This window comes from Parus major, chromosome 11, assembly GCF_001522545.3.
Source record: "Parus major isolate Abel chromosome 11, Parus_major1.1, whole genome shotgun sequence".
NCBI classification, from domain to species: Eukaryota; Metazoa; Chordata; class Aves; order Passeriformes; family Paridae; genus Parus; species Parus major.
The window spans coordinates 1,224,641-1,251,728 of NC_031780.1; the positions used below are offsets into that span (position 1 = coordinate 1,224,641).

A 27,088-nucleotide genomic window follows, 5' to 3' on the forward strand; every position below is an offset into this window, starting at 1 on the left:
ACTAGACTCAGGCAGTGGGAATTGGGCAGGTCGTGGTGCCCTGTTCCTGATAAATTAGTGGAGAGTAAATAGAGAATCAAACCAGAGAGGAGTCAGCTGTTAGTATGGAAAAAATGAGTGAAATTCTGGGAAAACCAAGAGCAAGGACCTGCAGTGTGTGACCAGAGCAGCGGGACACAAAAGTGAAAGATGCTTTGCTCATCACTATGAAGTAGCCACAGGATCTTTTAGGTTGGGAAAGACCTTTAGATCACTGAGAGTACCTATTCCCCCAGCACTGCCAAGGCCACCACTAACCCATGTCCCTAAAGAGTCACATCCATGCAGCTCTTAAATCCCTCCAGGAATGGTAACTCCACCACTGCCCTGGAAAGGTATTTGGGACTTCCAGGAATTATCAGTCCTGTGAGTGCCTCTTGCAAGTCCCAAAATCTGTGCAGGGTGGCTGAAAAGGGTGGTTTCTCACCTTCCAGAGAAAGGGACTTAGGGAATGATGATTTCCAAACCAGGAAGTGAGCGATGGTGCAGAGCTGCCTAAGGAAGTGTAAGCTGCTTACGGTGGATTAGATGAGTGCCTGCTTAGCTCTGCAATTAGAGAGGGAGATGGTGTGATAAATCATGAGTAACCAGCTTACCTGTCCCGTGATGTTGTTTATCTCTGGGCACATGTGCTCCAGTTTCCATAGGTGGTGGAGCATCTGCTATTAAAGGACATGGTCTGGAAATGAGGATGTGCTTTCTGTACTGTTTTCTGGAGTTTCTTTGCTTGAACATCAGGGTTGCCCTGCAGTGAAGCTCTTTCCAGAGGAGCCCAGATGTGTGTCACCAAATTGGGGTCACACTGCAGGACTGGATTGTGTTTTCCAAGAGGTCCTGGGCTCCTGGTCTGAGGCCATGGCCCACGGGGGTGGTGGCACCAGCCTCTGTGTGCTCTTCTTGAGCCCATCCCTTGTCCTGCTGCTGCCCTGTGGTGGGACCTCACAGGAGGCAGGATGGGCTGGAGGAGGAGGAGATGGTGTTTTCCAGGGGTGCTGAGCTGCAGCAGCATCTCAGCCTTGCACAGGCTCTCGAGAGGATCCCATGGGCTTCAGCTGCCATGGTGGTGCCTGTTCACTCCAGCTGCGCAGCTCTGGGGTGTCGCTGATGTCAGTCTGTAAATACTCTGGACACAGGAAAGCTTTTATTGGCCATGTGAGAATTACTGAAACTGTTCCTTGCTGATGGTTGAGCTCTGGGTTATTCACCTGGCTGTGCCTTCAGTTGGTCCCTGCAAGCCTTCGGTGCTGGGAGGACACAAATCCCAGCACCAGCAGTGCAGCTTTCTCCCATCCCAGGAACTCTGCCATATCTCCCCACATCAGCAGCATCTCCTCCATCTCTCCCAGGTGTACAGCTTAGCAAACACATTCAAACTGGCCAGCTTTGGAGGACTGGTTGGTGTTCTTGATGGGAGAAGTGATTCTTTTCCAGGAAACCAGCACAGCCTGTGCACAGTGCTGTAAACAGCATGACTGTTGTACTGTTGTAATTAATTGGTTCTTTCCCAGGTGATGGGGACAGGTGACTTGTGCTGGCTGTCCCTGGGGAATGGTGTTCCTCAAACTGAAGTGCCCATCTGGACTTTGAGGGGTCTCTGTGAAGATTTGACTCTGGAGGCTTGGAGGTGCACAAACTGTGATACAGGCTATGGAGAGAGGTTTCCAAAATTAGGGAATAGGTGATAAAGATGGCAAAGATTGCTCGTGGAATCCCAGACTGGTTTGGATGGGAAGGGACCTTAAAGCTCATCCAGTGCTACCGCCTGCCTTGGCCATGGACATCTTACACTATCCCAGGCTGCTCCAAGCCCTGTCCAGCCTGGCCTTGGACACTTCCAGGAATGGGGCAGCCACAGCTGCTCCGGGAACCTGTGCCAGGGCCTGCCCACCCTCCCAGGGAAGGATTTCTCCCTGATATCACATCTAACCCTGCCCTCTCATCCCAGGGAGCTGAGGACACTCTGGTAGCCCCAGCCCTGCCGAGATCAGGAGATGCTGCTGCACCTCCGTGCATGGGACATCCATCAGCTGCTTCCCATGCTGGCCAGTCCTGCCAGCTCCATCCCCTTCTTCCCCCATGCCTGCCAGGAACTCCATCCTCGCCTGCAGCTCACCTTCCTGAGCTTGGGAAAGGGCCTGTGCTATTCTTAGCAGCTCAGCAGAAGATGCAGGCAAGAGCCTTTGATGGAGGGAGCAGGAGTAACCATGGCAGTCTCCAGGAATGGGGAACTGTGGATTACAGACATTAAAAGGCATAGAGCAAATAGCAGGATTATCCTTGGTGGTGGTTTTCTGGTGAACAGAAGGCACTACTTGATTTCCATCAAGTTTAGGTGAGGCACTGTAAATTACCTGCAGTTAAAAAATAATGCTAATTAAATTCAGATGCAATAACGATTAACACTGCTGATCTCAAAGCACTGGATTTCCTTGCGGCTCTAATTGACAGAGAAAAAACCCCAGCCCTACCTGGGAAAAGGAGGGGGGATTCTTGCTTCTGGCTCTGTGCAGGATCCTCCTCCTGGTGCAGTTGTCAAGTTTGCATTTCCCCTTGCCCTGCCTTATTATTTTTATTTTAAATGCAAGGCACTTCACAGAATCACAAAATCATCGAGGTTGCAAAAGACTCCCAAGATCATTGAGTATTACTGATCCCCACTTGTCACCAAACCAGAGTCCTGAGTGCCACATCCAGTCATTCCTCCAGGGATGGGCACTCCCCCCACCTCCCTGGGCAGCCCCTGGCCACCTTTTCCGTGACAAAATTCCTCCCAATGTCCAACCTGAACCTTCCCTGGCACAGCTTGAGGCCATTTTCCCTTGTCCTGTCCCTGTTCCTGGGAGCAGAGCCCTCCCCTGGCTGTCCCCTCCCGGCAGGGAGTTGTGCAGAGCCACAAGGTCCCTCCTGATCCTCCTTTTCTCCAGGCTGAGCCCCTTCCCAGCTCCCTCAGCCCCTCCTGGTGCTGCAGCCCCTTCCCAGCTCCATTCCCTTCTCTGGACAAGCAGAATCAGAGGAGCTGGATTTGCCAGTCGCTTTGCCAGTGCCCAGAGATCCAGGAGCTGTCCCGAAGCTCTGCCCGTGTGTGTTGGGTGCTCACCCCGAGCTCCTGCCCTGAGCAGAAGGCTCCGTGGCCTCCTCCTTGCCTCGGTTTCCCAGAGGAGAGAGGAAGGAGCCGGGCGCTTTGGGCCTCTCCCTCAGCGTTCCCGAGCTTCACTTAACATGCGAGCGGTGTTCTCTGCACAGCAAATTCCGCTTTCAACTTCAGCGAGTGCTGAGGCTCTGCCTAAATGGGCCTGCTAAAGATATTTTTTGACATTTGAAAATCCTATTAAGGCCGTTCCCCCATCTCCCCTCTCTCCCTCCCCGCTGCCAGCTCACCACGGAGGCTCTGCAAAGGTTTCTTTAGGCGGCCGGGTCACGTCCCACACAACAGGCCTCGGGAATATGGGTCACAACGAGACGAGGGGAACAAAAACCATATTGTCCTCGTGTCTTACGCTGATGGCTGATTGAGGGACTCCCTGAACGGACAGTTTAGGGTCTTAATGAGGTACCAAACATGAGGTAATTCAGAATGTGCCCCTTTCAGGCCGCCTGCTCGACGCGCGGCCGGCCAGGAGCGGGTTCCTCGCTCCTGCTTCTGCTCCAGCTCCTCTTGTCCAAGGGCACAGGCCTGGCAGCACGTCCTTGGAGCAGAGTTTGCCATGGCTCCCGTTCCTGCGTGACTCACTGGTGAAGCCCATGAGCACATTGTTGATTTTCTTATTTACAAATAATTCTCTAAGTTGAAGCTGTTACTCATTGACTTTAAAACGCAGGGCTGGAGGCTGGAGCTCTGGTCCCTTCAGCCTCATATTGCAGCTTCTTCTCCAAGCTCTGTAAAATTAAATTTAAAGAAGGATTTCTATCAAATCCTCGTTTTCTGGGAAATTCCTGAAACCGAGAGCAGCCTGCAGTGGGACAATCACCAGTTGTGCTGGTAGGTGTGTAATTACCCAGGTTTTGGGGAGCGGGGATGCAAACAAGTTTGCATACATTGAATTACAGGCGGTGTTTTAATAGTATGTTTTTTAGGTCTTGGCTCAGATCCAGAATTTTTTCGTGCTATTATCCTCTATTTACAGCTTTCAGAAATCAGCTGATGTCACTGCACATATGTTTAGAGCCGTTGCTAAGGTGATTAGCTCCAGAATTCAACGCCTACGCAGCGCTGATGAAAGGCTGAGAAACTGCTCGGCAGCGTCTGTTCAGAGCTTTGTCGGCTTCAACTATTAAGAACCATAAAACAATATTACCCAATTTTAGGGTAAATACGTTGGCCTTGACTGATAATCGTGCATCAGGTTCTACAGGAACAGAGGCTTTATCTGGCACGTTTAACTAAGCCTGGGAACGTGAAGGTGTTTTAAAATCATCCAGTTCCTCATTGCCATGAGCCTGTGCAGGGTTGTGAGCTCAGAGTTTCCTCTGCCAGGAGGTGACAGTCCAGGCCCAGGGCAGGTTTCTGCTGTCTGTCCCATGGGCAGGGACATCGTCAACCATCCCAGCTTGCTCCAAGCTCAGTCCAACTGTCAGCACCCTCACAGGGTAGAATTTCTTCCCAATATCCCATCCAGCCCTGCCCTCCGGCAGTGGAAGCCATTCCCTGTGTCCTGTCCCTCCAGGCCATTGTCCAAAGTCCCTCTCCAGCTCTCCTGGAGCACCTTTAGCCCCTGGAAGGGGCTCTGAGGTCTCTCCAGGTTCTTCTTTTCTCCAGGCTGGACACCCCAGCCCTCTCAGAGCCAGCAAGACACAATCTCTAGTGGGAGTTGGTCCTCTGGAATAGAAATTCAAGTCATTTACCTTCCTCTCCCCTTGTAGACAATGATATCAAGTTGCCTTTCTCACCAGGACTGGGATCCTCTTACTTGCCCAGCTCCTGCTCCCAGAGCAGCAGGAGAATAGCTTTATTCATGGTGGAGAAGCCGTGGAATACAATCAAGTTGCCCACAGCCTACACCAAAAATGGGCTACCAGGTTACATTTCATAGGTGAAAACTTTATTTTGGCTTAAGTCAGTATATTAAATGCACGTGGAATATCTTCTTTGCAGTTTAAAGCATGTTGATGTCCTTAAAAATATACAAAAATTAAAAATCTAAACTACAGAACATTTAAACTACAGAAAGATGTAGCTATAGATGTGTTTTTGCCCCAGTCATCTAGTGCACAGCATGTATTGTAGATGTTCACAAGCATTTTTTTTTTCCCTGGGAGTTTGCTGCTCTCCCACTGATTATTTTTTCCTTTCCTTTTTTAAAGGAATCTGGCTAAGGCTTGACCTAGTTTGGCTGTCATCACACCGTGAACAGTGCAAGCCTTCACCTAACATAGCTCCCTATATTTTTGTTCTGTAGGCAGTGCAAAAATAGCCAGGCACAGCCAACAGCTGGGGGTGAGCAGCAGCACAGGGTTTGCAGGGAGCAGGGCTGGTGTTTTGGCATCAGGGATCTCTCCTGGAGCAGGCAGGCTCTGAACCCGGGCACTGGGCTGGGAGCCTCCAAGGGGCTTTGGAAAAGAGGAGAGGGGCCTGGAGGAACAGGACAGGGCTTCCCACTGCCAGGGGAGAGTGCTGGGCTCTCTTCTGCCATCCCCTCTGGGTTGTTGGGACATCTGAGAGCTCCCACAGAGCCTGTCCCATGCGTGGGTGACATGGGGACCTGCATGTGGCAGGGGGTGCAGCCACGAACGCCCTCCTGGAGGTTTGAGCTTGTGTTCTGGGAATCCAAATATAGCTCAGTGTGTTCAAGTGCTCGCAAAGAAATGGAGTAATCCATACTTGGGACAAGTCCAGGACTTAAAATTCCTAACAGCCTCTTTCCCGGGCTCGGCAGCATGTCCTGCACTGAAGGCGTTGGGAGAGTCAAGGTCTTTGCTGCTGATGGTTTAATTTGGACAATGAGCATCACTTAAAAGTGGCATTTTACTGCATTCGTTTCACTCTTACTTTCCAAAGAATCCTTGTGATCCATTCAGTCTCCTCCCTTTGGATGCTAATGGACTTCTGCTGGGATTTTGTTGTTACTGTGAAGCACCAGGGTCCCGTGTGCAGGGGCTGGGGCTGGAGAGCTGCTCTGCCCCCAGACAATGCCCCCATTCAGGGCCCGGCTCCAGGGGAGGGGAGGAGCACTTCTGATGGCAATTAGTGTGCAAAGCCGCTCCTAATCGATGCCTTTGCTGGGTGTCCAAAGTGCTGAGCTGGTCCTTCCAGGCTGCACTAAACTAAACGTGTTCCTCAGGTGCTTTTTAGAAAGCAAGGGGAAAAAAATTCCCCGGTTCTCATCTCAGCAAGAGCAGAGCATCTGCAAGAATTGTGGGAGAGGGTGGCCAAAGCTGGTTTGGACCGGCCTTTTTGGAAGTAAAACCTGCTACAAATAGTGCTTGGTCCTCACATCCTTCATCTGTGGGGTGGAGGAACTGGCTGTAGTGGGACAGCAAAAGGTGCTCCCATGGGATGAGGGTGTTGTGAGGGTGGTGAGGGGCTGCCACGACTTGTCCAGAGAAGCTGTGGCTGCTCCTGGATCCCTGGAAGTGTCCAAGGCTGGATTGGACAGGGCTTGGAGCAACCTGGGCTAGTGGAAGGTGTCCCTGCCCATGGCAGGGGTGGAATGAGATTAATGTCCCTTTAACCCAGAGCATTCCAGGGTTCTGAGGTTTAATTTGCTGTTGTGCATCCTTAGCAGAGGACTCAACAAGCCATGTTTTGCTGTAGCTCCAATGCCAGAATTTCCAGTATATCCCAGTATACGGGATACTGTGGGATGTGCTGTGTGCAAAGCTCAGTGTGGCAGGGAAGCACTGCCTGTCCTGCACAGCCCCAGTGTGTCCTGGCACAGCGTGGCACCTGTGACATCCTGAGTTTCACAGGAAACCCCCGGCACCGGGAGCCGCGTGCTTTGTCCATATCCCAGTCTGTCCGTACCCTGCTGAAGGAAACAATCACACTCTGTGTTTCACAAGCTGGTTTTAATCTCTTGGCTCAATCCCAGTCACGAGGCTCTGAGGTGAAAGGGCTTAGAGAGACCAGCATGAGTCGTGACCATCCCCACGGGCCCCAGGAGGTGGCTGCAGGGATGGAGGCCTGGAATAGCCAGACCGTTTGATCCATGTGCCAGGAGCTGCAGGAGGCTGCTCTGCTGCCCAGGTTGGCCTTGGGAATGCTCTGGGATGCAGCAGGTCCCGTGGCAGGAGCAGGAGGCTCTGGAGAACCCTCTCTGGTGGCTCCTGGTGGGGCAGTGTCACTGGATGGGTCTGTTGGCCGGTGGCATTTGAACCAGTCGCGACTGATGTGTGGCCTTAAGGAGTTTGTCACTTGTGCTGTGCTGTGGGAAGGGAAGGGCTGTTTGACCTGTGGCAAGTGATGGATTTGCCTGGAGGTGGGAGCTGGAGACCTGGCCCTCAAGTCCCACCACGCAGCATCAGGATGGAATCATCACAGAATCATGGAATGGTTTGGATTGGAAGGACCTTAAAGTCCATCTTGTTCCACTGGCCAGCCTGGCCTTAAGCACTTCCAGGAATTCAGGGGCAGCCACAGCTTCTCTGGGCACCTGTGCCAGGGCCTCAGCACCCTCTCAGGGGAGAATTTCTTCCTTATATCTGATTTGAATTTCTCCTCTTTTAGTTTAAAGCCATCACCCTTTGTCCTGTTGCACCAGCCCCTCCTGTAAGGTTTGTCCCCATGTTTCTTATGGGCCCCTTTTGAGCATTAAGAGGCTATTTTAGGATTTGCTGAAATGAGTAAAAATTACAATTATTTATAGATTGCTGGCAGGTGTAATTCCTACACGGGGGCTACATTCAGGCATCCTTTAAACCTGAGCCTGCCATGACTGCCTGGGGGGGAATCTGTGCTCAGAGCACATTGGGGATAATTGTACATGGAGTTTTCCTTGGACTTCGTGCAGTTGTTCCCTTTTGCATAGAAAGTGGGATTGAATGGGAAGAGTGAAGCCCCCGTGTGCTGGGGGAGCTGCTGGAGATGTTTCCAGCTCCAGCTTTGCTCTCTGATGGCTCAGCACACCCACCCCAGGTGATGGGGCTGGTGCAGCACAGTGGGTGGGATGGGCTGGGATAGACTTTCCCTGTACGGCACCGAGGCGTTAACATTTTCCCTGGAATTTTAAATAAATCTCTTCATGTGCAGGCTGGGTTGTGACTCACACCCTTGGGCTGATGGCAGCAGCAGCGTGGCGAGCTCGCACTAAAATGAGGACAGAACTCAGCTTCTTAAGGCTGGTCACATGTTAAAAAATGCAAAAAGATGTAAAGATGCAAAAAAGTAAGGCTGGAAGAGAAAACCAGCAGGTGGAAGTGTCCTGATCCAGCAGTTTCCATCTGTCCAGAGTAAACAGGGATTGGAGAGCTGCTTCCAGCTCTGGACCTGCAGTGTTCCCTGCTCACACACACACTTAGGGACAGTGGGTTATGGCCCAGAACTAGAAACAGGTGCTTTTTAACATTAGAAAAGCAGAAAATCGCCCCTTTCATGGTGTGAAGGTCTTTCCTCTGCTCTCTGAGAAATGCCGAGTGTGTCTTTAAATGGAAGAGGGTGGAAATGGTGTTGTGGATGGATCTTTGATTTCAGTTAGACTATGGAAAACTGTACTGCTCATTTAAAAAAAGAGAAAAACCCATAAAACCAAAAAGCAGGCTGGAGTAAATGTGTTGGTTAATGCTGTTCCTGTAAAACCATGTGGCCAGGTCCAGCAGAATAGGGATATACAGAGCAGTTTTGGAAAATCTGCTGGGGGAGGTTGTGAGGAAGAGAGGGAAAGAGGAGAAAATACAACATGAATGGATGACTTGACTTCAAATCCCTGCACTTCAACTTAACTCAGGGAAAATAGGTTGTGACAGTGTGTGAGTCATACAGAAACTGCTTGGAAATAGAGGGGAATGTGAAAATACCTTTGGATTTGGCCAGTGGGGACCTGTACCCTCACAGCTGGGCAGTGAGGGAGGGGAGTGGGAGCACAAAGATCCCATGGAGGTTGTACCAAGGTGGGGGTCTTGGAGGTCTTTTTCAAACTCAATGACTCTGGGATTCTGTGTGCATGGAGCACGTAGGTTCCAGGAGGAGTCACAGCTTGGTTTGTGATCTCTTGGTGGAGGGGGAGGAAAAGGAGGAGGAGGATGAAGGCTGGGGAGGCCCTTGATGGTCACCACGCTCTCCAGCCCTGCAGAGCAGCACAGGGAGCCCTCGGCCAGTAGAAGAAGATGAAAGAATTTCGTTGCAGATCTGTTTGTATTGATATTCTCAAGAATGTGGGGGATAAAAAGCTCTGGGAACCACTGGGGAGTTCGTTTTAAGTGTTGTGGATATGTAGCTGGATCTTCCTTGCTCAAAACAAGGCACAGGGAGGAGGCAGGGTGCAGATGGATCCACGGGCTCTGGTGCCCCTCTGGTGCTGGACCTGTCTGGTGAATCAGCAGCCTTGGGTCGGGGGCTGTGCCTGCAGGGAGCTGAGTGCTCCTGTGGGAGCAGGTTTGTACAGGAATCTCATCCAAACCAGGCTCTGACTAAGTCCCATCGCCATGGTGTAATGCCAGGCCGGGTTTAGGATGTGGCTGCACCTTGGAAAAATCTTGGGTTCTTGCTGTGAGGTCCCTTTTAAAGCAGGGCTCGTGTGACAGGCTGCTTACAGGGAAAATAGAGCTGCTGCTGCAGCACCTGGTGCATCCCCAAATCCCTGACAACTGCCTTGGAAAGCAATCTCAAAGCCTATCTGTCTTGACAGTGTCTCTTAATGGCTTACTAATAATGCCTGAAGATTTGCTGGAGCTCTGCCACAGCCCTGCTGTAGAATCACAGAATGATGGGATGGTTTGGGTGGGAAGGGATCTTGCAGCTCCTCCTGTTCCACCCCCTGCCATGGACAGGGACACCCTCCTCCAAACCATGTCCAGCCTGGCTTTGGTAGGTTCAGAGTGCTCTGCTCTCCGCTCCTCCAAACTGAGAACCTCTCAGTTTTCTGTGATTTAACTAAATCCTCCCAAACTGGGAGCCTCAGAAGGTGTTTTCCAAGTGCCCTCCAGGAGGCAGCCAGAGGGATCTCCTCAATTGCTGGCAGAGGTGCAGCGTTCAGAGGTGCAGCTTTGTGGTGGGTTCAAGCCCATGGGGCTCACTGTCATCTACAACCACATCATCATGGGGACATGGGAGTGGCTTGGATTGCTAAGAGTAGAAGTTGTTGTGTGAATCCTAAAGCAAAAATTCCAGCTCCATAAACGTATTTTGCCATAGCATGGGCCTTGTGCCTGTCATGATGGGGAAGGGGTCATGTAATCCAGGCATGCAGCACTGGATTAAATTATCATGTGCTACAGGGTATTAAATCTCAGGGTTTGCTCTCGTTTTTGGAGGAAATGGGGATTTATGGGACAGAGCAGCATCACTGCCAAGCTGAAGGAGACTTTTATTGTAAAATAAAATAGAAATCAGAAGACTCTGTGCACACTCAGTCATCGCCAGAGAAGGTTTGTGTACAGCCCTGACAGCTCAGGGTGCTCCAGTGTTTGTGGGGGAAGAGGGACATGGTGCAAGGGAGGCTCGGGTTGGACATTGGGAAGAATTTATGGTAGAGATTGTCAGTCACTGGCAGGGAGCTGGTGGAGTCCCCATCCCTGGAGGTGTCCGAGGGATGCCTGGATGTGGCACTCAGTGTGCTGGTCTGGTGACAGGGTGGGGGTCAGTCACAGCTTGGACTTGCTGGTCTTGGAGGTCTTTTCTAATCTCAGCGATTCCGTGAAAGCAGAAGGAAATGGAAGCCAAGAGCTTTTCTGGGGAGGAATTGGGATGGTCAGTTTTACTGCTGGGAGAACGTGGAGGTGCAGCCAAGCGCATGGAGAATCCTTGGGCTAAACAGGGAACAAAGGCAGCTGGATTTTCCATTTACCAAGTCCCAGTGCCGAGTGCTCCGGTGGCCAGGCAGTGCCAGGCTCTCCTCCTGGCCCGTCCTCCTCCCGCTCCCCCGGGCTCCGCTGACGCCGTGTTAATAATTACTAGAATGTACTTTCGGGCAGGTTATTTGTTTTCCCTCCTCATGATGTGCAAGAGCGGATAATGAAATTAATTTGCACACTTGGTGAGTTTGCAAAGCCGGCTTCAGCCACGTTGCCACGATACTGCGGCGGTGCCGGCGGCTCCCGGGGCCGGTGTTTGCACAGCCGGGGCAGCCGGCTGCTGGCGTGGGCAAACAGAGCTCCGAGGGAGCTGGGGCGTACCCGGCCACGGGAAAAGCTCCCTGCAGAGCCAGCACGGAGCGTGCAGGCAGTAAAAGCCCTTCCAGGCTGTAAAACCCCTTTCCAGCCTGTTAAACCCCTTTCTGACGTGGAGTGTTTGGCGCTGCCGATTCCAACCAGTTTAGTAGGTCAGCAGCCCAAGGAAGAAATTCCAGGGTTGCTCCTGCAGGTTGTGGAGCTCGTGGTGGGATCACCTGGAGCCCATTGGTGAATTCAGGTGTTTTGTTGTTGCTTGTCCTGAGTGCTGCATCCCCCTGCCAGGTGTGTGGTACATGAACCTCGGTGTTTTCCTGGAGACAGGCCAGTGCTCCTTGGAGCTGGCCAGGCTCTGCTGGGCAGGTTCCAGTCAGGAGGTGTCCAGTGAAGCTGCTCAGCCTGTGGGATTCTCTGGAGAGGTGGATGAGCTTCACGGTGAACTGGGAACTGCAGCTCAAACATTCCCAGCTCCCTCGCCACAGGCTTGGCCACGGGGGCAAAATCAGTTTGGGACAAGTCGTGGTTGGGTTGTTTTCTGTACCCTAATTCACCACACAGGTAAAGGACAGAACCAAGAGCACAGAACTCAAAGGTTGATACTCCTGTCCTGCTCCTGAGGCCCCTGGGGCTGAGCCCTCCATGGACACCAGCAGCATTTGCTCAGTGTGGCAGTGTGCTCCTGGGCCAGGCTCTGCCAGGGTTCCACTGAGAAGGTTCAGCCCTCAGGTCCCAGGGAGAAGCTGGCTGTGCTCAGCTCTCCAGGCTGTGCTTCCCCTTTGCTTGCTGTGATCCTGCTGGGAGCACGTGTGCCACGTCAGCCTGGCACAGACCTGGGAACCAGGAGTAAATAGCACCACTCCTGTTGTTCCCTTCCAAGCTGGATCCTCATGATCCTGCTCCAAGGCTTGGCTCTGTGTGTCCCTTGCTGGGTTATTTTGGTGTGCTGCAGCCTGGCTTTGGGTCGCTCTTGGGGTAGAGGTACCTGTCACTCCCAGATTATTTTCCCCCCCACCAGGGTCACAAAGGCTGGCTTTGATCCCTCCCTTCTCCGAATTCTGCTACCAAGTGCCACGTGTTCACCCCGGGCTCCTCAGCCTGGGGGAGGCAGGCGGATCCAGCAGGCAGCTGGGAGACAGACCTTGCTTTTTAAGGAAGAGAAGGAGGCGGCAGAGAATCTGTTGGGTTTTTTTCCCCCAATTTGCCACACGTATGTGTTGTCTGAGCTTTGCCTTTTGGAAGATGCTGGGGCTCCTGGGTTTGCTGTGGTGCTGGGGACATCCACAGGGCCACACACATCCCACCACAGCAAGTGTCTGGTCAGCTGCTCCAGGTGTTCCTAGAGTTATGGAGTCATGGAATAGTTTGGTTTGGAAGGGACCTTGGAGCTCATCTCATCCCACCCTGTTCCATGGGCAGGGACACCTTCCACTGGAGCAGGTTGAGCCAAGCCCTGGCCAGCTTGGCAGTGAACTTCCAGGGATGGAGGATCCACAACCTCTTTGGGTGTGCTCAGTTTCTGGCCAGTGTTGAAGCAATAACTTCATAACAAATTGTTCTACCAGAGGCCTTGTGTCATTTGATTGGGCTCAAAATCAGGAGAGGCTCTCAGGTTTGTGTTTTTGGGGACTCATGTCCTTAGAGAAAAAGCTGTTAGTGTTGTTACAGCTCTCCATTGCTCCTGCTCCAATGGCACCTTCAACCAGAGCTCTGTAGTGAAAAAGGAGTTTCCCCACACAAGAACAGTCCCTTTTTGATAAATACATTCCTGTGTCTTTATACACAATAGAACTTCAAAAGCTGTGTGATTTGGGAGATGGAAAGCTGCAGCTTTGTGGAGGATTCATTTTGGTTTGACTGTTTACAAAGGAGCAGCAGGGTTGTGCCATGCCCAAACCTCCCCTGCCGTCCCCTGGCCCAGGATGGCCCCTTCCCCTCGGCCGTGACGTGTGTCCAGCCGGGGTCCTGGCACAGAGCTGAGCCAGGCTGAGCCTCCTGGCACCACCCTGCCAGAGCCACCTCCTGCCGCTCCAGCAGCAGGAAAACCAGGCAGGAGCTTTGGCTCCTGGAACCAGATGGGCACGAGTGATGAAGGTAACGGGCAAGGTGCTTCTCCCCATCCCCCTGGCAGCAGAGGCTGCGTGGTTTGCTCGCAGGAGCTCAGGATTTGCGTTTCCCGTGTTGGCTGTGGCACGCAGAGCCCCACGGAAGCACAGCAAGCGCTTTCCTGTCACACAGCTCGTTCGGTAGCGATGGGCTGTCGTCAGCAGCACAGCTCCAGCCAGAGCTCAGCTTCCAGCTCGAGCTGAAACAATCAGCAAATCCACTGTTGGTATCAGGGAGCCACCGTGGCTTTTGGAGGGGTACAAAAAGTGTGGTGACAGTTCTCTGACCAGTGACCAGCAGCTGAGGACAAGGGGAGCCAGCTCTGAGTGAGCCCAGAAATGTGCATGGAAGCTTTTCCCTACCCTTCCCTCCTGCCTGCATGGAGCTGTGAGTCTGGCTGGAGCCCGGTGCTTGCCCGGCCTTGGCGCTGCGCCGAGCTGCTCCGTGGTGCGTGGTGTGCTTGGGAGAAGGGCTTCCCTGCCGAGCTGCCCTGGCACAAGGCTGGAATTTCTCATGGCCCAGGCTTTTCCTCGTCTCCCCAGGTGCCTTCCATGCTTGCAGAATTCTGGTTTAATGTGAGCTTTGAATCAATCTTTTCATCAAATCGTGGAATGGTTTGGGTGGGAAGGGACCTTAAACCACCCCCTGCCATGGTCAGGGACACCTTCCACTAGACCAGGCTGCTCCAAGCCCTGTCCAACCTGGCCTTCCTTCTGTCCACGTCTATTCAGTTGTTGCCCTGTCACTTAAAAGCTGACAGTAACATGGCAAACAAATCCCAGTGCTGCTGCAAAGTGTTCTGTACGTGGATCAAATGTGAGTCTGGAATCTGGAAGCCGCTGGCCTCAGTGAGAAAAAAGAGAGGAAAACAAAACTCCTGTGTTTGCAGACCCCAAATAAGAGGAAATCACTGAAGTTCTGTGCTGGGTTTTCCCCACAGCCTGATGCCCTCAGGGCCCTGTGTGAGATTTGCTCTGTTCGGATCTCGTTCCTGAATCCACCAAAATATTTCTGAGGTTCCCACACTGGGAGGAAGCACGAGGATGCTGAGATGGAAAGAGGGGTCCTGGGAAGAATTATGCAAGAATGGGAGAATGAGGAATGTTTTGCTGCCATTACCATGGATTTTCCTGCTCACAGCTGGGAGAAGATGTTTCTTGGCTGTTGCGACATCATGGACTGAAACCAGATATAAACACAAACATCCCACGGCTTTTGTCCAAATGCCTTGAGGCTCAAACAGGGATTTTACTGGGGGGTAGCTGGTGTTGCAGAGCCCTCAATTGAGGGTCTCCTTGACTTGAAGGACCCTGCTGCAATGGTCATGGCATCTTCTGTAAAATATTTTTGGTTTCTTTCTCATGTAATGAACGTGCTTGGTTGTGGGCTCCTCTCGGGTTTAAGCACTTAAGTCTTGTGGTTTATTTGTAGTTATGGCTGTTTCTTGTCCTAGATGTGGACCCAGTGATACCCAAAATTGAGCAGGACTGCAGTGAGTCTCAGCTGGGTTTTACTGGGGGCTGTGTGTCCATGAAATGTGTGTGTGTGTCCGTGCAGGTGTGTCCATGTGCACGTGTGTGTCTGGAGATGGACACTGGGAACACGGAGTATTCATGGAATTCAGGCAGCCCAGACTCCCAGGGCCAGGTCTCAGTTCAGCTGTGGTATGTCAGAGCCAATTCTGAGTGCCCAGGGGCAAACAAGGCACAGAGTTGTCGGTGATGAGGCCACAGAATGGTGATGCCTGTGCTCGTTTAAACAACCAGAAATGGGCCCAAACACATCCTTGATCCTGCTCCCTTCCCGAGCCTTCCTGTTGAGCAGCTGAGCAGCAGATGGGACTCACCAGAGCTGCCACGAGCTTCCTGCAGGAGCAGTGCTGGTCCTGCAGCCTCCCCTTGGGACAGGGCCCTGGTGCCAGCAGTGGGAAGATGGACCATGGGCAGGTGGGAGCACAGAGGATCCTCAGCCTGGCTGAGGAGGGAGTGGAGCGAGCCAGCAGCCCCTGCCAGCCCCACGTCCCCGGTGCCACCACGGGGTGGGTGACGCAGGTCGCTGCCGGGGCACCGACAGCCACTGCTGCTTCATCTGTCACCCTTCGGTCCGTGATGGTCAGGAATTGTCTGTGCTCACTTGTTTCTCTGTCTTGAAAATGGAGTCTGGCTCGTTCCTGGGGCTTGGCTGATGCTCCTGACCCCCTCGAGCTGTGCTTGGAAGCCGCAGCCAGGGCTCCGTGCTGGGCACAGAGGGGCAGAGCCCAGCTCCCCAAACTGTCCTGGGAATGGAGCTGGTTCTGCAGATCTCTGGTGTTCTCATTTTGCCAGGATAAAGCAGCCCTGGGGGATCCCTGTCTTTCCCAGCTGGTAGGACCTTCAAAGATCCCACTTGTGTCCTGGTGAGCTGCAGGTGAAGGCTTCGTCCTCCTTGGACTTCCCAGCTCACCAGCATCACATTTCTCCCTTGTTCTCTTTATGCTGGGTAGTTTGGGCTGCATTTCTCCTCCTATGTGCAGCAGCACTGGGAATAGTCATGTGGAGTTGATCACTGTTTCAAGGAAGTTGATGTGCAGAAACTCTGGTAGTGACTGTGTTGGCAGATTACAGCTGGTTACAGCTCTTCCCTGGCTGAAGCCTGATGGGTGTCCAGAGAAGAGATGGGAGAGGCTCAGAGTCCTCCCTCTCCAGCAGGTTTTGATCTGGGCTGGTGATCCAGAGCCATCCCAGAGAGAACAAGAGTGTCATGATCAGCTTTCCCACCCTGGCTATCAGTGCTGCAGCAGGGCCATGTGCTGCTCCAGAGGTTTCCACATCACAGCTAATCCCGCTCCCAGACCGCAGCACGGAGCACTGACTCAAAGTACAGTTTTGTAACTTGGCTGGGAACCAGATCATCGGCAGCATCCCCAAATGGAGCAATACCAGAGGCAGCTGTGTACGGATAATTGAGGGAAGGGTTTGTGGGAAAAACTGCTCCCGGAGAAACCACACAGGCAGAGTGGCTGCTTGTGGGTGCAGGGCACTGTCAGGGCTCTTCTAGTCTGGATTTTGTGTCTCCCGAGAATGGTCCCAGCTGGAAGATTCTGAATCACAGCATGGTTTGGCAGAAATTTCCAAATATAATCCTGTTAAACAGCAACACTCGGTGCAATAGAAATATGTTATCAGAATTGGAGACCACTGACCTCTTGCTGGGGCAGGAGGAGGCACTGGCAGGTCGCAGGTGTGGGGTTGTGGTTTGAATTGAACCTCTTGTCTGGGATGGGTTTGTGTGGTGGAGCCATCCTGGAGATGTTCATGGTGCCCAGCAAAGTCACAAGCATCATCTTTGTGGGGATCCTTGCAGAGCTGGGTGCACATCCATGTGCAGCCTCAGCTGCTCCACTCTGTTGCTCTCTGCAGGTCCTGAGGAGCTCTGGGGAGGGGCACCTGTCCCACAAAAGATTGAGATACTAAAAGCTGCTGGAATTCAATATTATCATTTAATTCAGTTTCATTTAAAGTAACTTAGGCTGCAGGATCATTATCTTTTGTTATGGTGAGGGTGGTGAGGCCCTGGCACAGGTAGCCCAGAACAGCTGTGACTGCCCCTTGCCTGGAAATGTTCAAGGCCAGGTTGGGCAGGTTTTGGAGTAACCTGATGTATGGAAAGTGTCCCTGCCCGTGGCAGGGTGGAATGAGATGGGCTTTAAGATCCTTTCTGCCCCAGTCTGGTATTCTGTGATTCCAGCTGAGGAAGTTCACTTGGCTGGTGCGTGTTTGAGAGAGCAGCAAGCCTTGCCCAAGCCAGTCATTGCAGGTTATCAGGAGGTCAGGATACATGGGGTAAGGCTGAATAAATATTTTGGAAAGGTGGAAGAAAGGACAGTTACTTGGGACCAGGTAATGACTGAGAATAGGAAAGGAGAAGCAAAGAGGTGAAGAAAGATGTGTCATCTGTAAGAACTGATGAGGAGCTACATCCCCTTTCAAAAGCCATGACCAGGTAACAGGTCCCCAGGGTAAGGAAGGATGTGGAGTTGAAGGTGAGGATGGAGCTGTGAGACTGGGGTGAGCCCAGCTGTGACAGCAGGTGACAGCACTTCCCCACCGACCCTGCCCCAGGAAACACAGGGTCTCCATTCTCCTTGGTTTGAGTTCTGGCTGTAAGAATTAGCACCTTGCACTATCTCACTAATAGCTAATCTTTGTGATTACCCATTGTCAGGTGCTGAGGAAACCACCTGTGTTTGCTGTGCAGGTCTGTGGGGCTCCTGCTGCTCCTGGCCGTGTGTACTCACTGTGGAAAACCATGGACTTTGCTCTTCCGGAGCCGAGCTGGAGCACAAAGGACAATTGTTCCTTGTTCCCCAAACTGCACGTCCTCCTGGTGCTCACAGGCTGCTTCAGGGTCTAGCTGTGGCTCATGTTGGCCACACAGGTGGAGGATGAGCTGGTGCAGGGCAGGTGCTGGGAATGCATTGGTGGAGCAGCCTGAACATACAGCAGGGCTGGGGCAATGGTGCTTTTGAGAAGCCTTGGCTGCCTCATCCCTGGAAGTGTTGGGTAGGGCTTGGAGCATCCTGGGCTGGTGGGAGGTGTCCCTGCCCATGGCAGGGGGTAGAACAGGATGAGCTTTGAGGTCACTTCCAACCCAAACCATTCTGGGATTCAGTGGTTCTGTGTGTTGAAAGACATCAGCTCTTGGTTTTTTTCCCTTTACTTTCCAGAGCTGGGGGACAAGTGTCAAATTGTGGGTGTGAGTTTTTAATCTAAGGCAATTTTCAAAGATTTAAGACAGCATCCTTAAAAGGAGGCTGAAGTATTAAAATTTTCATTTTTCACAGGCTTGTTCCTATTCCAACCTTTTCAGACCAAACAAACGTGTTGGATCTGTGCAAATAATGTCTGGGGCTCTAATTGCATCGGGGGGTTTGCACGGGCAGGAGCATCCAGCCAACTCCCTCCTATTCTGGCATTTAAGGAAAGCTCCACAATCTTTTTTACTCCAAGCTGGCGGGGTATGGGCAGGCTCCAGTGCACAGATCGTGGGCATGAGCTCATTTGTTGTGGCTTCAGATTGAATGGCAGGAGTTTGGCTGCTCTGCAGGAGGGCAGGGAAGGAGGGCTGGGACCAGGAAAGGCTGTCATTCCCCTTGGACATACATCTGGAAATGTTCTTTATTCTTTCCTGTGAGCGTGGGGAGGTTGCCCAGAGAAGCTGCCCCGTCTCTGGAAGTGTCCAAGGCCAGGTTGGATGGGGCAGGGAGGAACCTGGTCCAGTGGAAGGTGTCCCTGCCCACAGCACACACACAGATGTTGGGGTGCTGCTCACGGGTTCCATGAAGCAGGAGGGGTAGGGATGGGAAGTTTAAATGTACTTGGGGATCCATAGGAGTAGTTAATGAGGAGCTGCTCTCCTGTCAGACCCAGTCTTGGTGGTGTCTGGCTGGGGCTGGAGTCTGTCCATGGGCTTTGTCCTTGTTGTCTGTGCCTGTCCCAGTTTGCCTGTTGCATTCACTGGGAGCCTGTCCTGGCTAATGGGTGCCACTGCTCCCACGCTGCCTCCCAGCTGCCCAGATGTCCTGGGGTTGAAGCCAGCAGTGCTTTCATCCTCCTCCTCTTCCTCCTCCCTCCAATGATGACACCCCTTCCCCTTCCATCCCTTTTGGGACCGCGGCCTTTTGAGGTCCTTCACAGACGTGTTTGGTCTCAGTGTGTGGCTTGGACTTGGTATGCCCTGGGCAAAATAAAAACCATTTTCAACTGTTTCCTTGGCCCATTGAGGGGACAGGGGATGATTGTGGGTGGGTGTGCCCGGGGCTGGCTCTGCAGAGCCCTGCCATTCCCAGCCAGACTCATTCTGCACAGCTCCAGCCCTGCTCCTGATGGTGTTCCAGAGTCCTGTCCCTCCATCCTCTGGGAGGGTGCTCTGGGATGCTGTGGAGGCTCTGACCCCCACCCAGGGCAGGGTGAACCAGGAGGTTCCCAAGTCCAGAGCAGGGTGACTGGGCTGGGTGTCATCCCTGCTCTCCCAGCTTTCTCCTGGCTGGCTGGGACCTCCAGAGCCTTCCCTGCTATCCTGAAACATCAGGAGCTGCCATACTCAGGCCAGTCCACCCCAGGGCAGGCTCCTCTCTCTGCTCAGCACTTTGTGTGGGGGGCTGCTGTGCACCAGGCTGGCCATGCACACAGCCAGGACTGGACCCTGGCCAGGGGTAAACAGCTCCTTTGTTTTCCTGGAGAAGTACGAGGGATTGTATTCTGTTGAGCTCACTCCATCTCCCACTTGGTATTGTGCAGCCACATGTGATCAGCTCCTCCGAGGAGCTGAGTTAATTGTTAGTGAAACAGGAAGGGTGCTGCTTGTCTCCTGCAGGGAGCTGAGCTTGAGAGGGGCATGGTGGAAAAGGGGTGGCTCATCCAGCTCCTGAATTAGGAGGGATTGAAGCCAAATTGTCGTTCTGCAGCCCTAGATTTGCCTCTCTGCAAATGCTGTGTCTCGAGCTGGGGAAGGCTCTTCCAGCCAGGAATCTGTGCCTCCGCTCTGACTCTTATTAAACGTGCTTAAAAATGAAACGAACTTATTAAACGTGCTTAAAAATGAAACGAAGGCTGCGTCGTTGTCGGTAATTGTTGTGCAAATGTGATACTCCCTGCAAGCTGTGGAACAGGCCAGGGCTGTGTTTACCCGGAGAGGCAGCCGGCTTTCCAAGTGTAATGAGTCAGCTCCGCGAACAGAAGGGGCGCAGAATTAATCTGGCATCCGTCTGGCCTTTTCTCAGTTAAACAGGTTTTGGAAGCTCCACGTGAATAGGTGCCTACCCTGGTACAAGCAGCCACAAAGACTTGGGAGTGGGCATGATTTTTTTGGGAATACATTGGCAGTGTGCAGGTCGTGGGGTGCTTTGAGCGAGGCGCTGGCGGTGACGTGGGGTTGGGTTTTGGCTGCTCGTGGGAGCAGAGCGTGGCCCGGTCCCATCATCAGCAGAGGTGAAGCTGCTTGGGTTTAATATCCCTTGCAAGGTGTAAATAAATTTCACTTGCCCAGCACTTCATCTGAATTTCCACCTCTTAGATTTGCAGTGAATTTTGAAAGGAATATTGTCCTCTGCTCCTTTCTCCTGTACCTGCACTTTAATGAGCCCCTGTAAGAGAAACCGAGGGGAAATAATTCTTACATTTTCCCAGCTGGCTAATGATGCCTGGCAGAGAGAGATTCCTGGGGCTGGGAATGGCTGGAGCTGTTCCTGCAGGGACCCAGTGGATGTTCAGCATGCAGGGGACACTGTGGACTCCCAAAGCTCAGCTGTCCCCATGTTGAGCAGGGGGCACGAGGAGGGGTTTTGTTCCTAAATACAGATAACAACCTTCCCACAGCCCAGGCAGAGGAGCTGGGCTGGAGAATCAGCTGCCTTGGGAAGCAGAGTGTCCTGCTGGAAGCACCAGCACTGTCTGTGCCTGCTGCTCTGGGCTGTGAATTTGTGCTGTTTCAGGGCTGGGCTGGGGCCTCTGAACCACCTTTCAAAACAAAAAACAAAACCCAAAATGTCCCAAGGCCTCTGAGGCATAAATGGAACAGAAATTTTGAAGGGATTTCCAGGGAACTTCTCAGTACAAGACTTCTCTCTCTCCTCTCAGAATTCCCATCTCCCTGGACGATTTCCTGCAGTTTTAGCTCTGCAGAGCTGCTGCTGTAAGTGGGTGCAATTTAGAGCTGGCAGGTGACAATTACATGGGGAAAAGTTCCTGTCTGTGCCGTTCCAGCCCCAGGCTGGGGTTGCTGGGGGTCACTCCTCACAGATATCCCGTTGCACTGATGCTTTCCAGCCTCTGGTCTCGGGAGAGGAGATATTCTTCTTCACCTAAAAGGGCCTTGGCTCCAGCTGGTGTTCCTGAGCCCTGCTCCAGCTCCTGCCTCGCTGTATTTCACATGGCAGTTGTCTTTCCAGCCCTGTAACCAGGCAACACACGAGGAGCAGGAGCGCTTTGTCCTCTCCAGGTTGGCTTTCCCAGGCCGAGGTGAGGAACGGGGTGAGGAGCCGTGACAAAACCTCCCTGGGAGCGCCGAGCCCTCCGCGCTTCAGGCAACGGCTTCCAAAAGTGCATTTTTAACAGAGGTTTTGTAATTTGTTTGTTTCTGCAAGTGTGTCTGGGAATTCAGTGTGGCAAGCTGGGGTGCAGGGCTGTCCCTGACACCCAGCCCCGGGGTCTGTCCCCGTGTCCCTGCTCAGGACAGAGCTGCAGGAAGCTTTATGTGGGCTTGGGGTGATGCTGGGGGTGAAGAGCTGGAGGGCTGTTGCTCTTTGGTGGGACTTGATCCCTTCTAGGCTTTTCCTTGCGTATGAGACAAGCTGTGTCTGCAGCTGCGGGATCCAGTTTGGAGCTGGCCTTTCCTCCCAGGATACAAGCGATAGGATGAGAGGAAACAGCCTCAGGCTGTGCCAGGGGAGGTTCAGGTTGGAAGTCAGGAGGAATTTTTTCATGAAAAAGGTTGTCAGGCATTGGAAGGGTCTGCCCAGGGAGGTGGCAGAGTTCTCATCCCTGGAGGTGTCCAAGGAAGGCCTGGACGTGGCACTTGGTGCTCTGGGCTGGTGACAAAGCTGGGATTGGGCACAGGTTGGACTCGATGTTCTGGGAGGTCTCTTCCAAGCTCAGTGGTTCTGTGTGATTCCATGTGTGACTCCTTGCAGCACCTCTGTTACTCTGTGGGAAGGTGGCAGGAGCTTTTTCCATATTTCAGGGTGCTCTGCCATCCTGGTGTAGCCATCCAGGGGTTGGGAGAGGGTTTATCCCCACGGGAAGTGCCTTGTCCTGCCCCCCACAGTGGAGAGATCCTTTTGAGATGTCTGACCTCCCTTTTCCTCTCTCCCAACAGACGGTTGATGATGAGGCGATGGCAGCATAAATGAAGATCAAGTAAGGAAGGCAGAACGATGCCCAAGGGTGGGTGTTCTAAAACACCACAGTCAGAAGATTTCTCTCTCAGCAACGACATGGTGGAGAAACAAACGGGGAAAAAGGTAACCTGCCTTCCTTTGGGGATGCTGCTCTTTGAGCCTGGAGTCTTGAAGGCATGGCAGTGTTTGCCATGGCAGGAGGATTTCGTGGGCTCTTATCTGGGGATTTACATTGGTGTGTTGGTGCTCTGCCAGCTGATGGGGTTGGGTTTATTTCCCTGTGGCTGCAGTCCTTCCCAGGAAGCGCTCTGCTCACCTGGACCCGAGTCAGCTGGGCAACAGGGGATGCTTTGGAAAATTCTCTTTTGCGAGCTCTGTGTGTTTTTAAGGGTTTCTGCACTAAGCTGTGGAAGACCTAAGTGATGTGGTGATGGTGCAAGTGTGTGCTGGGTGAGGGAGGAGCTTCTCCTCCTCTGGATGGAAATCCAGGTCCTTGTCAGCACGGCTGGTCTGGCTTTCCCCAGCAGCAGGGCTGGACCAGGCTCAGCCCAGGAGTTGCTCTGCTGAAACTGCTGCTTCTGAGAGTTGATTTGAGGTGTTGTCTGTTTTTTGGCGTGGCTTGGGTGAAACTACTGAGATGAAATCTGAGTTCAAGGATAACACTTCTCCTCTTCATCCCATTTTGCTCCAGGCATGAGCCCAGTCTGTTCTCATTCAGCTTTTTCCCCCTTTCTCAGTATCAGTCATTTCCAGTCAATAGCTGTGCAGAAAACTGTGCAAATGTTACCTTTAAATAAACATGAAAACCTACATCTGCTGAATTCTGCTAAGGAACAAATCTCATCCACTTCCCTTTCATCTCCTTGCTCCAGTTTCTCAGCATTCCCCTGGGAGTTTCTGCCTGGCCCAGGAGCTGAAGCTGAGCATGGTGAGCCCCAGCTCCGTCACTTCCCCTGCAATCCCACCCCGGTGATGGCACCAACTCCCTGTATGACTGAGCTCATATTAGTGACAAAAGGAGAAAAATACAAAATAACCAACAGGAAAATCCCAGGCCAGGATTTGGTTGTGGAGCACTGTTGGTGGCACGTGCCACATTCCCCTTTCTGTGTCACTGCAAGTGCAGGTCGGTGCAGGAGTGCTGTGGGACAGCGTGGGGCTTCTAGAGAGGACAAAATCTGGGCTTAGGGATGTTGGAGGGGGAGCAGGTGCCTGGTAGCATCGGGAAGATGCCAACATTTGCCCTGGCAGAGGAGGCTGTGCCCGGCAGTGCAGGATATGTAAATACAGGCTCGGTCTGGGTAAGAGGCTTAATGCTGGCGCAGGTGCTTGGGGAGGGAGAGGATCAGTTGGAATATGAATCAGCTCCCATTTTATTCCATCCACTCCCGGCAGCTTAAAGGCTGCGTGTTATTTACAGAGCAGGTTTGTCGAGCGGCGCGGGGCACGCCGGGAAGCGGAGTTATCTCCTGCTGGCTAAATAACTAGGACACAATTCCTGCTCCTGTTCAGAGGCCTGCCCGAGAGGGGACAGGGCACAGTCTCTGCTCCTTTAATTCTGCCTTTTTCAACAAAGGAGACGCTCACGGGCTCCTGTGTTCCAGAGGCTGAGCTGAGCTCCAGCCCGAGTGGCTTTTGCCCTGTTTCTGGTTAATTCTGAAGCTGAGCTGGAGCAGTGACTCAGGGGAAAAGCACTTCGACCTCCTCCCTGCAGACGCTGTTGTACCTGCCTGTCAGCAGCTGCTGCCTTGCATTTATCTTGCCTTTGTCAACACGTTCAAAGGGCCGAGCTGGGGCTGGGCACAGCTTCCCTGTGAGGCTGGAGAGGGAGGCCAGAGCCCGGCTCGTGCGCAGGGACCCTCCGTGGGCACGGACACAGCCTGCCAAAGTGGTGCCAACCAAGTGTTTTCCTCGTAATGGGACCTTAATAATATCAGTATTAATTTAGTATTAAATGGGCTTTACGTGTCTGGGCTCTGCAGCTCTGGCAGATGGAGGGGGGGTCCTGGTGCTGCAGTGGGCTGAGCACCACAGGGGACAAGGGGGCTGGCCTTGAGCTGAAGGAGGAGAGGTTTAGATGGGATATTGGGATAAATGCTTCCCTTTGAGGGCCTGGCACAGGTGCCCAGAGGAGCTGTGGCTGCCCCTGGGTCCCTGGAGGTGTCCAGGGCGAGGTTGGACAGGGCTGGGAGCAGCCTGGGACAGTGGCAGATGTCCCTGCCATGGCAGGGGGTAGAACAAGATGAGTTTTGAGGTCCCTTCCCACCCAGACCATTCCAGGATTCTGTGATCACCAACTCTCGCACCTGAGTTCCGTGCTCCATCACATCTTGGGCTCTCAGGGGAGCTGCCCTGCTCCAGAGGGCTCCTGCTCTGAGGAGGAGGCTGTGAGCTGCTGCCTGTCAGCAGCAGAGCTCACGACAGGAGGGAACTCCAGGCTCTCTGCTCCCTGCCCCTCCTCGGGAGGGATTTAGGAATTAGTGGGATGTGGCCCTGAGAGTGGAGTGGAGTAAGGAGCGTGTCTGAGGGCGTTGGATGCTCCATGGTGTTGGATGAGGAGCTGTTTCTCCCAGGCTTTCTGGAGCCCTTATAAGGCTGCACAAGCCTTGTCCAGGGCGGGCACTGGCAGCCCCCAGGCTCCTCCTGCTCCCTTCAGCCTGAGGGCTTTTGTAAAAATCCGCATGCCATATATGAATAATTCTCCTTTCTGGTCTAGATCCACAGATCCCCGTGGCAGGAGGAGATTACTCATGGCTTAGGCTGAGCAGAACACCGCAGCAAGCGTTGTATCAGCTGCCAGAAGCGTTTCCTGATGGGGCTGGCCTGGCTGCGTGGTTACACCGTGTGCTCAGCACAGCCTTTGCCTCTTCATGGGGAAATGCTCCCTCTTGCACAGTCAAAAGTGAATTTTTGCTGCAGTGAACACCAAGCAGAACAGCACTTAGCTCAGTTTTTGCTTGTAGGAGCTGGTAGAGGTTAAAAAAACTTGAGGTTTTTTTTTTTCTCCTTCCCCTTCTCCCCTTTTCAGAAAAGGGAACGTGGTCCTTATTTTTCTGTTTTCATGAAATCTGTTGTGCCTCCAGGGCTTTCCAGACTGGATGAGTGAGTGCTGGGCTCTGTGTCCAGCACAGTCACCTACTGGGGTGTGAAACCTGCAGGAGTGTCTGGGTGACTGAAGAGATGACATTTCAGTGAAGTTAATCAGCCCATGCTCATCACTGGGTCATATTTCTTACAAACTTTGGTGCCTGAGGCTCAAAGGAACAGGGCTTCAGCTCCAGTCACCTCCATGCTCCACATGTTTTATTGCAGCATTGATAACCACACAAATTCAGACTTTGTGCAGTTTTCTCTGTGTGTGTATGTGTCATACCCTGGCTTTGGGAAGGCTACAAGGGGTTCAGATTTAGGGAATCGTTTGGTTTTCACCACATCCAGTTGCTTTCTGGGTAAAACTGTGTGTGTTCCTTTTTGTAATGCAGGGTGGGAACCCTCTGCCCCCTCTCCCTTCGTGCTGGCAGAGCCAGGACAGACCCACTGGTGCAGGGAAAGTCCCTCTGTGGCAGCATTTGCTTTTTGCAGCGTGGGTTGTTTGCTCTCTGCAGGAGTCTGATGTGGGGCACCAGCCTTGGAGCTCTCCTGGGCTTCTCCTCCCAGGCTGCCCGGGCTGGTTTTATTCCTTGCTGCCTAATTTTTACTGACATCACAACCTGAAATGCTTGGAGCTCGTTTTGGAGAACAAAGGGCTTTGGGGATTTCCATGGCTGGCAAGTGCAAGTCTTTGCATAAGTGCTGGGCTGCAAGTCAGGCTCTGTCTGAGCGAGGTGACGGGGCTGGAAATACGGATTTCTTTGCATGGCTTTGTAAATCATAGAATCATGGACTGGTTTGGGTTGGAAGGGACCTTAAAGCTCATCTCATCCCTTCCCTGATGTCAGGTTGCTCAGAGTCCCATCTAAATGGCTCTATCTTGCAGAAATCTGCATCAGAAATCCCCAGAGGGTTGTTTTTGCTCTGAGGGCTGGCCTTTGGCCAGTTTGTGTGTCACAGGTGCCCTGAGCAGATTGGTATCAGGGTCTGTGGTGCTGATGGGGGAAGCCCTTCCATCCCCACCCTGCAGCATCTCGCTCTGGGTGGCTGCTGGGGCCAGTTCCTGGTGGGTTTGTGCTCCAAGCACAGCAGCTGAGAGCGATCTGTGATGCATCTTCTCACTTTTGCAAGAGTAGCTCAGGGTGGGTTGTTACTCATACAGGAACTCTGCTGCAAGTGTAACGTGGCAGGAGGGGATTTTTCCTGCACTCGTGGCTGCTGACTCCCCTTCGCCAAGGCAGCTTTTATTAACACCTGCAAAGGGGAACTTGCTGCTGCTGCTGCTGAGCTCTCGACTCTTCCCCATCCCCAAACTCCTGTCCCAGCCTTGGAGAGCCCCAGCTCTTACACAGGGCTGTTCATACAAGTTTCCCTGCAGTGTTGAGGCCAGGCTGGATGGGGCTCTGAGCAGGCTGATTTAGTGGAAGGTGTCCCTGCCCATGGCAAAAAGGGTTGGGATGAGCTGAGCTTTGAGGTCTCTTCCAACCCAAACCATTCCAGGATTTTTTGATTCTAATTTGGATTTGTTCCATTTGTGAAACCTGATGCTGATGAGCCTGAGCTTACTTTAAACATGAGAAGACCTAAAAACGAAACCAGGTTTTACTCTAGTAAAGGATGACGTTCTTCATTACAGAATTGGAAATAATTAGGGAAGCAAAGCTTCAAATAAGACAACGAAAACTTTCAGGAATTGGACTCTCCAAATGCCTTGATGTTCCA

At 52.7% G+C, this 27,088-nt stretch overlaps 1 protein-coding gene across 3 annotated transcripts in view; it reads left to right on the top strand.

Annotated features, from left to right (window-relative positions):
- ANKRD11 (ankyrin repeat domain 11) overlaps positions 1-27,088 on the top strand; it is a 121,769-nt gene that overhangs the window by 66,858 nt on the left and 27,823 nt on the right. For all 3 annotated transcript variants that reach the window (XM_015639873.3, XM_015639872.3, XM_033517306.1), the window contains exon 3: positions 22,255-22,399. In XM_015639873.3, coding sequence (XP_015495359.1) covers positions 22,313-22,399 — 87 coding nt within the window. In that variant the 5' untranslated portion in view covers positions 22,255-22,312. The remainder of the gene's footprint in view (positions 1-22,254; positions 22,400-27,088) is intronic.